Source organism: Panthera pardus, unplaced genomic scaffold, assembly GCF_024362965.1.
Source record: "Panthera pardus isolate Hobbes unplaced genomic scaffold, ASM2436296v1 HiC_scaffold_16, whole genome shotgun sequence".
NCBI lineage: Eukaryota > Metazoa > Chordata > Mammalia > Carnivora > Felidae > Panthera > Panthera pardus.
The window spans coordinates 120,455,591-120,472,488 of NW_026526721.1; the positions used below are offsets into that span (position 1 = coordinate 120,455,591).

General features: G+C 35.6%; 1 protein-coding gene across 5 annotated transcripts in view; it reads left to right on the forward strand.

Moving 5' to 3' along the window:
• Positions 1-15,151, forward strand: part of GK5 (glycerol kinase 5) — an 80,048-nt gene extending 64,897 nt beyond the window's left edge. For all 5 annotated transcript variants that reach the window (XM_019438470.2, XM_019438468.2, XM_019438460.2 and 2 more), the window contains 4 exons: positions 3,934-4,037; positions 5,389-5,448; positions 6,196-6,329; positions 9,279-15,151. In XM_019438470.2, coding sequence (XP_019294015.1) covers positions 3,934-4,037; positions 5,389-5,448; positions 6,196-6,329; positions 9,279-9,433 — 453 coding nt within the window. In that variant the 3' untranslated portion in view covers positions 9,434-15,151. The remainder of the gene's footprint in view (positions 1-3,933; positions 4,038-5,388; positions 5,449-6,195; positions 6,330-9,278) is intronic.
• Positions 15,152-16,898: the final 1,747 nt, after the last annotated feature.

Here is a 16,898-nt window from a genome sequence, read left to right on the forward strand (position 1 = left end):
AAATATTATTTCCTTTCAAAAAACAAAAATTTCTCTTCTAGTCCATGCTATATTCAGGCAATCAGTTGAAGTCCAAAATTTGAAAGTTTGGATAATATAATGTAGAAACTGGTGGAAAAGGATTAAATCAGAGTGTTTCAAATCTCTAAAAATACAGTATTTCCAAACTAGACATTTAAATGAACATTATTTTTTTAAATTTTTTTAATGTTTATTATGTTTGAGAGAGAGAGAGAGGGGCAGAGAGAGAGGGAGGCACAGAATCTGAATCAGGCTCCACACTCTGAGCTGTCAGCACAGAGCCTGACACGGGGCTTGAACTCACAAACCACGAGATCATGACCTGAGCCGAAGTTGGACGTTTAACCCACTGAACTACCCAGGTTCCCCTGGGCATTATTTTAGTATCTGTAATAATTTCCTTCTATGTACTTTACCCTGAAGGACTAAAAGTTTATAAATGACATAATAGAGATTGCACTAGGTCCTCTTTAGGGTAATGTGAGGAAACTAAATAGCATCCATCATAGGACAGGGGGCGAAGAGTATTTGTTGGATTGACGTTTCAGGAGGAAGCTTTAGATGCATAGTTGTCATCAGCCAAGGTAGTTGGGCTACTATATATTCTTCCCTTTTGAAATATTTGCTGTGGACTTTAGTAGTGACTTTATCTTGGCAGCTGTCTTTAACTTCTGCATCAATCCATATGTCTGTAAAAATAATATGAAATATATGATAAAAAGTATTACTAAAACCCAAAAGATCGGAGGAAACTCTCACAGACGCGGTTTTTAATTTCATGTTAATAAAATATGTCCCTTCCCTGCCATGATTGCAACCTGGCAATCTGGTGGGTTTGAGAAGGGTGGAGGAGGACTACAAACTCAAGTATTTCCTAATGTAACACGAAACTCTTAAGTAGAAACCGAAAGTTAATTCAGACAATAGTGTGTTGATTCTAAGCTGTTTGGAAAATAGGAGGGAGATCGCTGATAAACTGCCTATGTCAACAACTAAAGAAAACGAGGGATTGGGGAATGGAAAGGAAGGGTCAAGTATCTGTGATACTGCCTTTAATTTTAGAATATTAGAACTGCCTTTAGTTTTAGAGCTCACAGTTCGTGAGTTCGAGCCCCGCATTGGGCTCTGTGCTGACAGCTTAGAGCCTGGAGCCTGCTTCAAATTCTATGTCTCCCTCTCTCTCTGCTCCTCTCCCGCTCATGCTGTCTCTCTCTCCTTCAAAAATAAATATAAACATTAAACAAAAAATTAAAAAAAAAAAAAGTACAAGTACAGTGTTCTTCTGGTCCCTGTGGTATGGAAGCTTGGCAGTCCTCTGGATAGCTACAACTGAAGCAATTTGCCCAGCAAAGAGGCAGGTTTGTTACAGCAACCACAAAATCAGTAGAAAGAACTTCTCAGAATTGGTTATGGTTTGGGAGAATTAATTTACAATAGAAGGGAGAATTCAGAAGGCACAGAAAGGGGATATGAAGAAAGTCAGTAGTGGGAAGGGGTTTGGTAAGCAAGAATAGTAATATAAAATTTGTAGTGAAATATGTGTCAGGCACAGTTCTAAATGGCATGCATTGTCTCATTTAATCCTCAGTAACTCAGCAAGGCAGAAGATACTCTTATCATCCCGTTCTGAAGATGAGGAAAGTAAGATTTAGAGCTGTTAAGTCACTTGCCTAGTCTCACACAGCTAGTGAGCAACAGAGCTGGTTTTGGGGCCCAGCTGTTCTGACTCCAGAGTCCAAGTTCTTAACTCTTCTGTTGTACTGGTTCATGGTATAACATAAAATATGAGAACGGGAAGACACAGTAGATGCCTTTAGGTTCAAGGTTGACAACAGGCAAGAGGCATGTTGACATTAACCATCTTACAAGTACCCAGCAGTTTAGGCTAAGATACCCATGGTGACAAGGGCCTGCCGAGGCTGGTAGTCTATGCCTTGGGCAGGGGTCTGCAAGGTTAGCTCAGGGCTCCAAGCAAAACTTTACAGAATCTCCCTGTTCCTAGTTGATTGATGGTCTGGGAGGCTTACTCAAGGGATTGACAGTGATGGATTGAAGGTGTGGCTGGAGGCTGTCTGCCCTGTTGAGATGTGACCAGACCTAAAGGACTTCCCAGTGTTTTTCCTACCATATCATCCCAAAGACAGATTCACTTGGACTAACTAATGCAGGGACATTATAACCTATAAGAAATGTTTATGTGTCTATGGACTTTATTACCCCCTCAAATTGACCTACTACTAATTATAAATTATGTCCATAGCTGTTTTTACAAAAGTCATTTCGGGCTGGTCATACCAGGATTTTATGTGGTGTATTAATTAGAAGGAGTAATTCTTATGCAGAAAAAAAAAACCATAGCACACTACTAGGCACTAATACAGTATTCTACCACCTGATATAGACCAGTGTTACTGTATAAGTAAGCTTTTACTGAGTGGATCACCAAAACATGTTAATAAATTTGAAAAATTATCAGGATAAAATCACAATAGGAGGAAAATCATAGCTACAGTACAGATAAGATGTAATATGGAATTTCTTCAGTTAAATAATGAGGAAAAGTATTGTTTGTTCATTGACTGAACAAATGTGTGTTGATTCCCTGCGGGGGCCAGATGCATTGCAAGGACCTGGAGACACATAGGAAGTACATTAAATGAGTTTCCACGGGGAAGATAGAGTTTCAACAAACATCCACACAAACGTATGTGGTTATATATACATGATATGAAGCAAAGTTCATCAGTCTCCATAAAAGCAATGATGGTGGCTTGGCCTTGTCTCTGGGATCGATGTTTTCCCAGAGGAATCTGAGCCAAGCTTTGGAAGAGGAGAAGGATTAACTAGGAGAAGGGGTAGTAAAAAGTTTTCCAGGTAATGAGATGATATTTCAAGGCCCTGAAGGTAGAAGGTGCTTTTCCTGGGGACCATCATTTTCTGACAGCACTAGAATGTCCCTCTGTCATGACCTGTTATCAGATGTTGGAACTGTTCTTCTGTATCTTTCCTAGTGAGACCATAAGCTCTGGCAAGGGTCTTTGTTCTTCATCTTTGTGTTCTAGAATTGTCTTGGATTTCTGGGGATGCAATGAATACAAAATTCATCTGATAGATACATAATTCCACCTCAGGACTTCGGCTCTTTTATTTTTTTTAATATTTATTTATTTTTTGAGAGAGAAAGAGCACAATTTGGGGAGAGACAGAGAGACAAGTAGACAGAGGATCTGAAGCAGGCTCTGCCCCGTCAGCCCAGAGCCCAGTGTAGGCCTCGAACCCATGAACCATGAGATCATGACCTGAGCCGAAGTCGGACGCTTAACTGACTGAGCCACCCGGATGCTACAAGACTTTGGCTCTTTTAAAGACAGATGTTAGGCTGGGTCATTTCTCATATTAGGCAATATGACTATTAAGCTAAGAAATAGAAGAGTTTAGTTTGAATGTCTGACAAAATATTAGGTGTAAGTTATGACACTGAAAAACATACATTCTGCATTATGGTTTTTTACTAAGATTAACTTATACCCTCAAAAAGCTACTTTACAAAAACAATTTCAGTGTAAAAACTTCACACGTGGAGGAAAGGAGAAATACTAGGATTGCTTTTCATTTCCTCTTGTAACGCTAGATATTTAATAAGTTGTTACTCTGCTTTAGTCCCTTATCTTTGTATGAGCTCCAACAGAAGGTATAGCTAAGTCCAATATCTATAAATCAACCTTGTTTAAGTCCTATTAGAGATTTATCCTAATAGTTAACATGTTTAGGGACTGTCATTTATTTTAAGACTTCTTAACTCTAAATAAGCATTGTTTTTTTCTAACATGGGTATGTTTTTATTGCGTATGTCTTTAATTCCATAGATTTAATTTAGAACAATAATAAAAATTGTTACTATCTCTTCTTTAGGCTCCATTAGATGACCCCTATGCATGTGCCTCTTTTATGGGTTTGAAGCCTTCCACCAGTAAATACCATCTTGTACGAGCAATATTGGAATCAATAGCTTTCAGGTACCAAAACCGGCCTTAAACTAATCTCTCCCCATACAGTATTGCCATTTGCTTTTATTAATTTCTCCTAAACTGGATTATGAAATTTCTTAATTTTTAAAATGTTTTTATTTATTTATTGAGAGAGAGTGCAAGCGGGGAAGGGGCAGAGAGAGAGGGGGACAGAAGATCTGAAGCTGGCTCTGTGCTGACAGCAGAGAGCCGGATGTGGGGCTTGAACTCACGAACCCGTGAGATCATGACCTGAGCTAAAGTCAGACGCTCAACTGACTGAGCCACCCAGGCGCCCCTGAAATTTCTTAATTTTGAATGAGCATTTATACCTTTAAATTCATACTGTTTATAACATAATTATTGCTAATTTCCTTAACATCTTTTTTTTTTAATATTTAATAGTATCAATACCACTTAGATCTGATATCTGAAAATAGAATGATTTTTAAAAATACAGTTGACCCTTGAACAACATGGGTTTGAACTGTGCGGTCTACTTATATGTGAATTTTTTTCAAAAAATACAATATGGTACTGTAAATGTACTTCCTTTATGATTTTAGTAATAACATTTTCATTTCTCTAGCTTTCTTTATTGTAAGAAGACAGTATGCAATACATATAACATACAAACTCTGTGTTAACTGACTTATCAGTAAGGCTTCCCACCAGTAGTAGGCTATTAGTAGTTAAGTTTGGGGGGGGAGTCAAAACTTACACACAGATTTTTGATTTTGTGGTGAATTGGCACCCCTAATCCCCACGTTATCCAAGGGTCAACTGTATCTAATTTCTTATGTATAAAAGATTTAAAGTTTGGACTTTCAAAGGTTTTTGTATACTTATTCATAAAGGAGAATTCTAAATATAATGCTCAAAGATTAAATCACCAAAATTATTTTTTTGTATATTTCCCTGTGATCTTTTCATTATGGCACATTTGTAGTTTATTAAAATTAAGAATGTGGCTGTCATGAATATGGAACACTTGGAACATTTAAAATAAAAATTTCTGATTACAAAATGATAATTTCTTATTTGATGAATTCTATTAGGTATTATGCATGGTATGTCATCTTTATAGCTTTCTATTAAATGAATGGTTGCTTTAAATTTTTATTGTAGGAATGATAATAGATTAAATTTAATTCTAAATGAAAAATATGGTCCCTTTTATCAAGGTGAAAAGCCCAAGGCCCCATCTAATATCAACTTCAGTTAACATAATATATTTGTTTTCTTTTGCATATTTTATAAATATCATATATATAAAACCAGTTTTTTCTCAATTTGAAAAGAATAGGGAATTATCATGATATGAATTTCTTCTAAACAGTTATCTTGATTTTTTGACTAGAAACAAACAGTTATATGAGTTGATGCAGAAAGAGATCAATATCCCTGTGACAAAAGTCCGGTACGTAAACTTTGTTTCCAATAGATTTAATTAGAAATCAAAGTGAGTGGTAACTGCTATTAGTACTTTCATCATTATGACTATTCAGGATTAAAAATATACATATGCCTACCTTCTTTGCAACAAAATTCTTGGTCATAGGAATTTGGAGAGCAAAGGGAAGCTAATTTTGGATTTATAGAGAATATAGCACAATATAGAAATTAAGATGATCTTAACACCCACATGTATATTATAAAGATCTGTTTTTATTTTTTTTTTAAGATTTTATTTTTAAGTAATCTCTACACCTAATGTGGGGCTTGAACTCAAAACCCCAAGATCAGGAGTTGCAAGCTTCACCAACTGAGCCAGCTAGCCACCCCTATCATAAGCATCTTTAAAATCTCTTTTTCGGGTGTGTAGCCATCTTTTTGGCATGGAAACATCAAATTTTCTTTGCTGGGATGTCCAAATGAATTTTTATGTTGGCTTAATTTACTTGGCCTATTTTAAACTAGTCCCAGGACGAACAGGACAGGTGAGAAAATTGATGTTAGGAATAAGGAAGAATGTTTGAAGATTACCTAGCAAGCCCCTTTATTTATCCTCAGGTCAGTGCCAAGTGATATAATTTTGGAATTAAAAAGTTGAGCTTAAAAAAATATCAAGGATCTAAAAAATTATATGTGGCCCTTTTAAAAAGGGTGAATAATGTTTTTATGCATTTGTTGGAATAATTTATCTCAAATATCTTGCTCCCCACAGGGCAGATGGAGGAGTTTGTAAGAATGATTTTGTCATGCAGATGACTTCAGACCTGATTAATGAGAAAATAGAGAGATCTGTCAACACAGACATGTCGTGCCTTGGTGCAGCTTCTCTAGCTGGCCTTGCTGTTGGTATGTGTGGATTTTATAAAAGCGAGAGCTGTCTTGCAGGCTGTTTCTTGCCAATAGCATTTCTCTTCCCAAATGACAGAATTATAGAGAGGGTCTGGAAAACCTTGGTGTCCAGTAAGCTCCATACACAGATACACATTACTCACAAAATATGACCTCCTCTGTGGATGGTCTGGTTGTACTTCTTCCATCCTCATTTCACTTCTTCACTCAGAATTATGAGGCAGGGAAAATTAATTCTCAGCCGCTCTGTCTTCTGCAAAGGGAAGGTCTCTGGGTAGACTTTCTGAGTAGATAGGCTTTTCTTTGGCATTAGGAACCAGTCCATTCTTTCCTTTATTGAAAATTGGTTGAGTACCTGCTGCATGACAGTCACCGCTGGGAATAAAGAGGTTTAAAAACGTAGTCCCCGCTATGGGAGTCTCTAGGTACAGTCAGACAAGTCAACAAATTATTATACTTGTGTGTTAAACCTGGCGAACAGCCGTGGCATTAAGCAAGTTGTATAGGCTCTCCAAGGAGGCTCAGTTTTGAAGGAATTAGCAGACAGCCAGGTGAGGAGGTGAGGAGCCATAAGAGCTAAGTGGTCTAATAAAGAAAGCACCTTGTGCCAATATCCCAGCCCTTTACGGTAAGTGCTATTAGAGGAACAGCAAGATGGAAGGCTGGAGAGGAAGAGAGGTCCAGTTGGGGTGGACTCCTCATAAGGAAGAGTTTGAACTTTATCATGAAGGCACTGGAGAGCCACTGAAGAATTTTGAGCAGGGGAGGGACATGGACAGATCTGTATTTGAACAGATCACTTTGGCAATTAGTGAGAGGATTAGTTGGGAGGGGTGAAGAATGGACTTCAATTAGAGGGCTCCCTAGGAAGCAACATTGCTGCCTTAGGGCACTGGGAATATTTAATGTGTTCCTCTGTGGAAGGGAAGAGTGTTCATACAAAACAGGATATCTTACAGTTAAAAATTTTAGGCTAATATTTAGCATGTTAAGGTTATAAATCCCCAAAGCATGAAATCTTGTAAGTTCAACTTAAACCTTATTCTACTAAAAATCTGTTAATTTTGAATAAAATTACACCAGTCACTTTCATTTGTTCATTGATTAATGTGTGGTAAATTTAAATTGAAGAAAATAACTTTCTCTTAAATAATCATTCCCATTTAAAAATTTATTAAATTCCTTTGTATATTTCAACTAATATAAATTTAATACAGTTGATTTTCTTGTTAATAACTGCATATGCCTAACTGAGCAAACTTACAAGTGTAACTAAAAACGTCTTCTCAAGAACTTAAACAGCTTTTGCAAAATGAAGAAATTAAGCTTATATTTACAGTAAATCAAATGCTCATAAATATTCTAATATTATTTATAAGGTAAATCACATTCTTCTGTACCTTTTCATGTTGTAAGACTAAATATGTCAGATTCTCTTGAACATTTTAAATATACTTTAACAAACACATACAAATTTGTCTTAAACATAATATAGTGGCTTGAGCTTTATCTGTTTCACTTTTGTCTATATTGAATTTCAAACCTTTCCAGTTCACAGTGACTTCACTGACTACAGAGAGCAGTTTTACTGTGTCAGAGAAGTGGAGATTTCTGGTTGGACTGCTTCTCTTTCAGAAATCTGAGACTTGAAGGCTATGCACATCTTCTGTATAGTCGAAGTTCACCTAGAAACTGAGTCTATTTGATACATATTTTAAAAAATTACTTCAAAAAATATGTATGTCCTTAGTAAATAATTCTGGAAATAAGGATTTTAAGAACATGCTTATTAATTTCCTGACTAGACTTATCTAACTGTACTATACTAATAAAAACCATTCTTGAGTCTTTTAATAACTTATATAAATTAGTTAATATCTCTAAGTATAGGTAAGTCTAAAATGCTGACTTTGTAAATTAGAAAGAATGTGACCTGACAAAATTTTAGAGCAAAGAATTTTGTGTCGGCTTTATTGGTAACAGACAATGTATTTCATGAAGATTTGTCAACTATGTTAGTACTTCAAAGTAGGTAAGATATACCTAATTAACAAGACACCTCAATCGTAACTATGGTCATAGTTATAAATGTGTTTTCTTGCTGCTTTTTATTATAAATCACACGATCCTCTTTGTGAAGAACAATATATGCCAAAGCAATATTATCATGATGAAATACAGTAGTTTGAAAAAGACACTACTTATTATATTCAATCCCAACTTTGGATTTACGAGTATCCCAGGGAGTTGCCTCATACCTCAGGATATATGACAAAAATCTTAATTTATCTTTAGTTTGTTTGTTTGTTTGTTTGTTTGTTTTTTGGGACAGAGAGAGACAGAGCATGAACGGGGGAGGGGCAGAGAGAGAGGGAGACACAGAATCGGAAACAGGCTCCAGGCTCCGAGCCATCAGCCCAGAGCCTGACACGGGGCTCAAACTCACGGACCGCGAGATCGTGACCTGGCTGAAGTCGGACGCTTAACCGACTGCGCCACCCAGGCGCCCCTATCTTTAGTTTTTTAATTATGTAAAAAGAAAGTATACTCTTTCTTACTTGGTTTTTGTGGAGGGTTTTTTGTTTTTGTTTGTTTGTTTTCAGGGTTTTTTTTTGTTTTTTGTTTTTTTCCTTCTAGCAAGTTATGAAAGTAAATGATGACAGGGTCAGGTTGCTCTAGACATGCTTTGGCAACATGCCACACAGAAATAAAGCTGATAGTTAGAAACAAAAGATTGTGAAATCCTGGTGTATTTATTCCTAGGGATAGTCAATCTAACAACATTCAAAAGCAGCAAAATATTTTGGATTGTGTTTTAAAACAATAGTTGTTAAAAAAATAAACAATAGTTGTTTATCTGTGTACCAGTTCACATAGGTTTGTGGATAAACTTTATGGGCTCCTTATTTGCCTTAAAATTTGAGAGTAATTTTTTTCTCCCTATAGGGTTTTGGACTGACAAGGAGGAACTAAAGAAACTGAGGCAAAGTGAAGTGGTTTTCAAGCCACAGAAGAAATGGCAAGAATATGAAATGAGTATGGAAAACTGGGTCAAAGCAGTGAAACGCTCCATGAATTGGTATAACAAGCTGCAGCACTAAGTGGAATGGTTGGTTGATGTGACATGCAGATGAGACACAGCTCAGGGATAATAACCAATACGACGATGACTGAGAAGATTTAAGATGAGCTTTGCAACCTGAGAGAAAAAAAAACCAGTGCTTTTTTGAAAACAAAACAAAAAATCCCTCATTTTTTAATATAAACCTTGGTAAATTGTAAGGCAACAGTACCTCAAAACTTTGTATCTTCTGTTTTATAGTAAATTCCAAAGGACATTAGCCATTTCCAGCCATATTTTTACAGCTATGGGTCCTTCTCCTTTTTATACGGGGTCAGTGATCTAGACACACATTTGCTATCTGAGTTACTAGTTCTGGGTCAAGCACCGTTCATGTTTTGTTCCAAAACTAAGTGACAAGTGTTCCTTTAATTCTTTAAAATTAAATGGGCTATATGAAGTTCACACAGCTAGAAAGAAAGAATGAGGAAATGCCGAAATTTTGAAACATTAATATTTTATATTTAAAACCATAATTGTTCAGTACTGTATCCAAATATGAGCTCAATATGCCCCACAGATAGGCTTACTTGTTAGTCAGTTCTTTCCTTTATTGGGCTTAAAGACACTGCCTTAATTTTTACTTGTTTAACCAAAATCTGAACATTCTGTATGTATTGGAAAAATAACTTTAGTTAATGAAACTAAAAAAGGTCTTGATTCATCAGGAACAAGAAGATATTTTCTTTCTCAAACAGCATTTCTTTCAAAAACTTCTGCCTAAAGTATAACATCCCGTTTTTGTTTTTGTTTTTCAAAATCCAGCTAGTGAATATAAATCTTGCTTTTCTTTTCCTGTTCTTTATCTTTGTTGTTGAGATGCTTGCATAAATGTCTTTTGCTTTTATTAAGTGCCTAATTGACAGTGCTTAATTTGAAGAAAGTGCCCTAATTCATTGGTGACATAAGAATTGCCTTCACTGCGGTATTTAACTTGTCCAGATATCTTATTTTTGTCCAATCTGCTCATCTCTCTCAGATAGCTTCAGTGGGTAGCGGACAGAGGTAATCAGAGTATATCCATGCTAATGATTGCCCTATAACCACCTGGGCCAGAGCTCCACAGAAAGGAGCAGGGACAGTTCTACAATATTAAACTTTCTTGATAGAAACAAATGTAAAAGAATCAGAGTTGTGAGTAGCTTTAGGCCTGGTGTAAAATTGTCCTATGGAAGGAGACTACCTTCCAACCTGTTCTCATACTGTTTGGCCCTCTCTCTATTTGGGCTAGGTTCCATTTAGACTTGTAGCAATAATGAATTTATTTCTCTCTTAGTCAGGCTTTGTCACATGAAGTCCTACTGTTCTAGAACTAGTTGTTAAATACTAATGTAATTTAAAAAGTGACTGTTGCAGGGAATTTTGTGGTTGCTGTCACATGTATCTATTTCAGTGACAGATGTGATAGACATCTAGGGGCCACATTGCATTTCACCAAATTCTATTTCAGTGAACTATGTCTTCTTAAAGTATTAACATTTTTGATGGAATCATTATAGCCAATGGTATCATTAACTCCATTAACTAAGATTTGGAAATATTTTTGTTAAGTGGAGGTGTTTTGTTCACTGTAACAAGTTAGATTCCATTATGTAGATAGTGTTCTTTTATTCTTTTTCATTTTTTATGTCCTTTTTACAAAGCTTAGTGAGCATTTATAGGCCTTTTAACCAAAATCAGATCATATGCAAGCATCTCTGCTGTTTTACTATTTCTTACAGATTCTGCTTGTCAGTGGGTATGGTTTCATAGGAAAGAATTGTCTTTCTGTATTAAGATATACTGAATTGTAATATTATTAATACTTAAAAATCTGCTAGCTCATTTCTTTTTCACATTCTTCTTTACATCATAAAACCACAAAATAAAGGTTAAATACCTTTTAGATAATGTGAGAGAGTAACTTAGAATATGTCTCATCAGAATTGAGCATCTCAAAAATCAGTGGCTAATTTTTCCTTCTGTTTGTCTAGGAGTTAATTTATTTTTACTACCTCGCATTGTTTTTTAGTGACACAGTTTAGTAAATCTTTTGCCAGATTTGACCTAAATCAGGAACATGACCACATTTGCTTTTGTAGTTGTAGAAACAGTTGCTATTCAAAATCAGTTGAGCAAAATAATTATCCCTTCCATCTTCCAAGTTTGTTTTCATTTGTATGCTAATATTTGCAGTTAAAAAAAAATTGTGCTAAGATTTCTCAGCATGTTTTATTTTCCTATTATGGATCAATCAGGTATTTTTAGGAGATCTGTAGCTATCTTATCAGAAGAGAATGTTTCTGTACAATCCTTCTTAAAGTGGTACTAATTGCTTTCATACTGAGACTTACTGATTTTTAATTTTTTTACATCCGACCATAATATGGCTTCTCAATCTCAACATTATTGACATTTGGGACAAGTAATTCTTTATTTTGGGATGTTGTACTATGCATTATAGGATATTTAGCAGTGTCCCTGATCTGTACCCACTAGCTACCAGTAGCATCCCCCTAGTTGCGGTGGTCAAAAACGTCTCCAAACACTGCCAGATGGACCTCAGGAGGCAATATCACTCCCAATTGAGAACCACTAATATACTATTAGAAGAAAATTGAAGACTCTGCAGATGTAGTATCTGTGACACTCCTTTTCTCTCTGCCTCATTTTATCTTAGGAAATGGTTATTAGCAAAAAGAGGTGGTCGTATCTTGAATAGTGTTTCTACTTTACTGGTTATTAAGGCAAAAAAAAAAAAAATCTTATGCTGTAATTGCCTTCTGCTGTTTTTACCCATTCACCCTCATCCCCATGCATGCATCCTCTGTGGTTTTGAAGAGTGGGTTGATGACTTCAGTATAGGATTAATGTAGTCTGTAAAACATCTTGATGTGATCTGCCTTTTTGCTTCCTTTTCATCTCTGAACAAAAGAGATGATCACTCTTTTATCTGCCTCCTTGCAACACTTCTATCAAACTGGAAGCTTCCCAGAAGCAGAAACCATGTCTATTTCGACAACTTAACTCTGTGCCTTCCTATTGGTTGGGTGAATTTTTGCTTTATAAGTGCAACTTTTTTTTGCGCATATATTTTATCCTTGATTTACATGCATTTGTTGATAGGAAGTAGCTTATATTTGTTGCACGTAAAATATGTTTTGTTGGATTAAGAAGGACAACATTGACCCGTGAACAACATGGGTTTGAACTGTGCAGGTCCGCTTTATATGCAGATTTTCTCCATAAATATATGTACCATACTGTAAATGTATTTTCCTTATTATTTTCTTAATAATATTTCCTTTTCTCTAGCTTACTTTATTGTAAGAATACAGTGTATACTACATATAAGATACAAACTGTGTGTTAACCAACTGTTTATATTATCGGTAAGGATTCTTGGTCAACAGTAGGCTAGTTAAGTTTTGGGGGGAGTCAAAAATTATACATTGACTGCACAGGGGGTCAGCATTCCTAACCCCCATGTTGTTCAAGGGTCAACTTAGGAGAGCTAGAATCCTCATACTGTTTATTTTTAAATTCTTCATGTTTATATATTTGCATATATATTTGTGTAGAGATACACATCTATAAATACACATAGTTATATCAACTTTCTAAGGTATGGTTAAAGCCTGTTCATTCACAGGTTTTGTGTATTTGATTGTATGCAGCTCACCGATTGAATCTTAAGAATACCAAACCCTCTGGCATTAGAGGGAAGTAACTTCAGAAACAGCCCCTTCTGCAGAGGACTTCTACCGGGGACCAGGCTTTAATTAAAAGTAATCTAATCCAAGAGTTTGGCAAGAATTTTATAATTCTCTGAAAAGAGGACCCTGGAGTTCTTCGACTTGAAGTGATTCTAGAGTCATCCAGAGATAGCCTAGAAGGCTCCGAGCTACCCCCAAAGACTCCGAATCTCTTTGGGAAATCTAGATCATGTTTCTCAGTTAGAATTAAAACATACTCTAGACTTGCCTGGTCCCAGAATCATCTTGCATACCCAATACTGGGTCATCTGTTTCAAACCAGTCAAAATAGTAACCCCAGAGAAGTGAAATAGGTGATCCAGAATCACATGTTTTTAAGTTTTGGAGCCTCATAGCCATAAATATTTTGATACCAGCATCAGTTCTAAGTTACTGGCTATATTGTCACCACATTCCCATGGGACCTTTGCCCTTAGGGGAATGCAGGAATGATCTTGGGAGTGGGAATGTTAGAGACAGGAACCTGAAGAGTCAGATTATTTCTGAAGTTCTCTGTATTCTATTTCTACTGCCTTTCCCCCCTTTATTATAAATTTGGTTTATTGAAATAAAGTGGCTGTATCTGTACAGATATCTATACTATTTAGAATATAAATGATGTAAGGTTTGAGTTTAAATGAGCCATATCTTTCCAAGAAACTTTCAGACTGTTCGAGAGTAGCAGTACCATTTTACATTCCAACCAGCAGTGGATGAGAGATCCAGTTTCTCCATATCCTCACCAGCATTTGATGTCACAATTTTTTATTTCGCCACAGTGATAGGTGTGAAGTTTTCTCAATGTGGTTTTAATTTGCATTTCCCTAATTAATAATGATGCTTAACATCTATTCATGTGCTTTTTTGCCATCTGTTTATCCTTTTCAGTGAAATGCCTGTTCATATCTTTTGTCCATTTGCTAATTGGGGTGTTTGCTAAATGAGCCATCTTTAGATTAAATCTCTTTAAAAAAAAAAGAAACAACTTTAAAATCAGTCCAGTGACTTAAGAAGTCATTAAGTAACATTCCTAAATCCTTCTAGGCAAAGTGTATACAGCACTTGAATGTGATTTTATAATGTAGGGAGCAGAAGAGTTCTTACATTCTTTCTGTATTCGTGTAGTATAGTCATAATATTGTATAATGGCAAAAAAAGTTTCAAGGATACTTTTCCTTAGAATGTTAAATAAGGTGTACAAATACATATTTTGTACATAAGCTATCATAATGTTTGTAATCATTTTTATTTAAAATAAGCTGATTTGTATAAATGTTTCAGAATGATTTTGTGGAAAACTAATTTGAAATTTCCCTATTTGTGCAAGACAATTTTGATTGTAATTCATATGCATCAACAAATTTGTAATCTTATTTCTCTGATGTTCTTTACAAATTTCAGAATTATACTAAATAGTCATTGAGAACCTCATAAATCAATGTTAAGATCTACAGTTAAAATCTAGGATGCATTGCAATAGAAATGTATTATGTAAGTTTTTCCCTTACCTTTTTTCCACTTTAACTTTTGGATTTGTTTTTTAATTTTACCTGGAAATTCTTTAATACTATTTCCTGTTTTGGTTTTTGCACATTAAGAAGGTCACAGAGAAATAAGCATATGTTACTCAATTGTTACTCAAGATAAATGTGAGCTTAATACGGTCAGAGAAGAAAGGTTTTCTGTAACCCTGCCTCTTTAGATCATGTTAGACTTATTCTATATTCTACATTCTTGCACAAGGGAAATTACTAGAGAAGAGGGTTAATCCTTTGCGGTGGGAAAAAGATGCTATAACTTGTTGTGACAATATACTGTATTTTTAAATACTTAGATTTTAAATAATGAGGAAAAATTCAAATACTAATATGATAGAATCAACCTAGTAGTTAAAAGTCCCTTCTGAAAATTACCTAAAATTATTTGGGAAACTACAATGAAAAAGTAAATGATTTTTCTATACATATTATGTTTTAAGGCCATTTTTATTTAGTCTTTCTCTGTTCATTGCTTCGGGTTTGCACACATACACATCCAGTATGGTGAAGTGACATCCAGATGGTGAAGGATTCGGTCAGTCTGGATTCCATTCCTTGACTGTAATGGAGACCATGGTATCATTCCAAAGTAGGATATTTGAAGGATGATAGACATTCACTTAATAGAGTAAAGGGGTTTTCTTTTAATTTTATTTTAGGTCAAAGTAATATTAGTCTAAAGAGGAGGATAAGGAAAGGGGCTATTATGGAGATAATGTGGAGCTGACTTTTCTGAAATTTATCTATTTTATAGCAATATTTTTAAAGAATCTTGCAATTGTAAAAAATTGTAGGAAAAAATGGGGATGGTAGGGAATAATGATGGGTTTCTTACTACTTAGAAAAAGGAACAGAACCCATTAAGAGGTGAAGATTTTAGGGCAGATATATTAGATTTGCTAATTTCCCTTCCTTCTCACCTACCACTTGGGTAAGAACATGAGCTAGCAGATACTAGGAAATTCCTGTATCCTCATGCAGTCCACAAGCCTCTCGTCCTGTCTCTCCTAGAAAGTCCAGTCTCTGTCGGCATCTCGGCTTCATCACCAAATGCTGTCAAGAACTGAAAAGGAGTTTGAAATTTTACTCTACTTGAATGGAAACCAATTTGACAATAAACTTCATATATTGGGGGAAAAAAAAGAATAAGAAAGGCAAAAAAAAAAATTTTACTCTACTTGGAAAGTAATAAGTGTCCCACAGTTCTATGGATATTGGCAGAAGATAGGAGACTCCTGGGTCAGAGATTAAGGACTTTTTACTCAGGCATAGCAAACATCACAATCTTCATATTTACATTGGTTTCCTTTGCCACTCAACTCCTACATGGAGCAGTCCAGGTTGATGCTGTGCACACACTGAGTCTTCTGTACAGCTGAGGACTCTCAAGCTGAGGAAATTTGAGTCTTTTGTAATGGGCTGCAAGTAAACATGTCCAATGCTTACTCCAGAGGAAACTATTTTTATTATAGTGAATAATAAGCAAAAATGCCCTCTGTTCTGGATGGAGATGTGTATTTTGGGACAAAGGCCTCAGTGCCTCTTTGTCATAAGACAAACAAATGAGAGAGCCATGTAAAATTGACTCTCAACAATAAATTCATTATCTTAATAGTGGCAGTGGTCTCATGGGTGTATGCATATGTCAAAACTCACCAAATTACGTTTACTTTTTGCAAGTTTATTGCATATCAGTTTCACTTCAACACAATGGGGGGAAGAAAAGTCCCAAATACGTTGTTGAGACCAGTAGCTTTAGTGTCCCCAAAGTGCTTTTCAGAAAATGTAATTTCAGGCCCCATTCCAGATCTTCTAAATCAGATCCTGTATTTTATTTTATTTTATTTTATTTTATTTTATTTTATTTTATTTTGTTTTGTTTTGTTTTGTTTTGTTTTTTATTTTCAGAGAGAGTACATGTGAGTGGGGAAGGGGCAGAGAGAGAGGGAGAATCTCAGTCTGTGCTGACAGCACAGAGCCCAACACGGGGCTCCATCTCACAACTGTGAGATCATGACCTGAGCTAGAATCAAAAGTTGGATGCTCAATCAACTGAGCCACCCAAGTGCCCCTGGATTCTGTATTTTAATAAGATCCCCCAGTATTTAGTTTTTTAGCTTTGTATTTTGAAATAATTTTAGACTTAACAAAAAAGTTGTGAAAATGGCACACA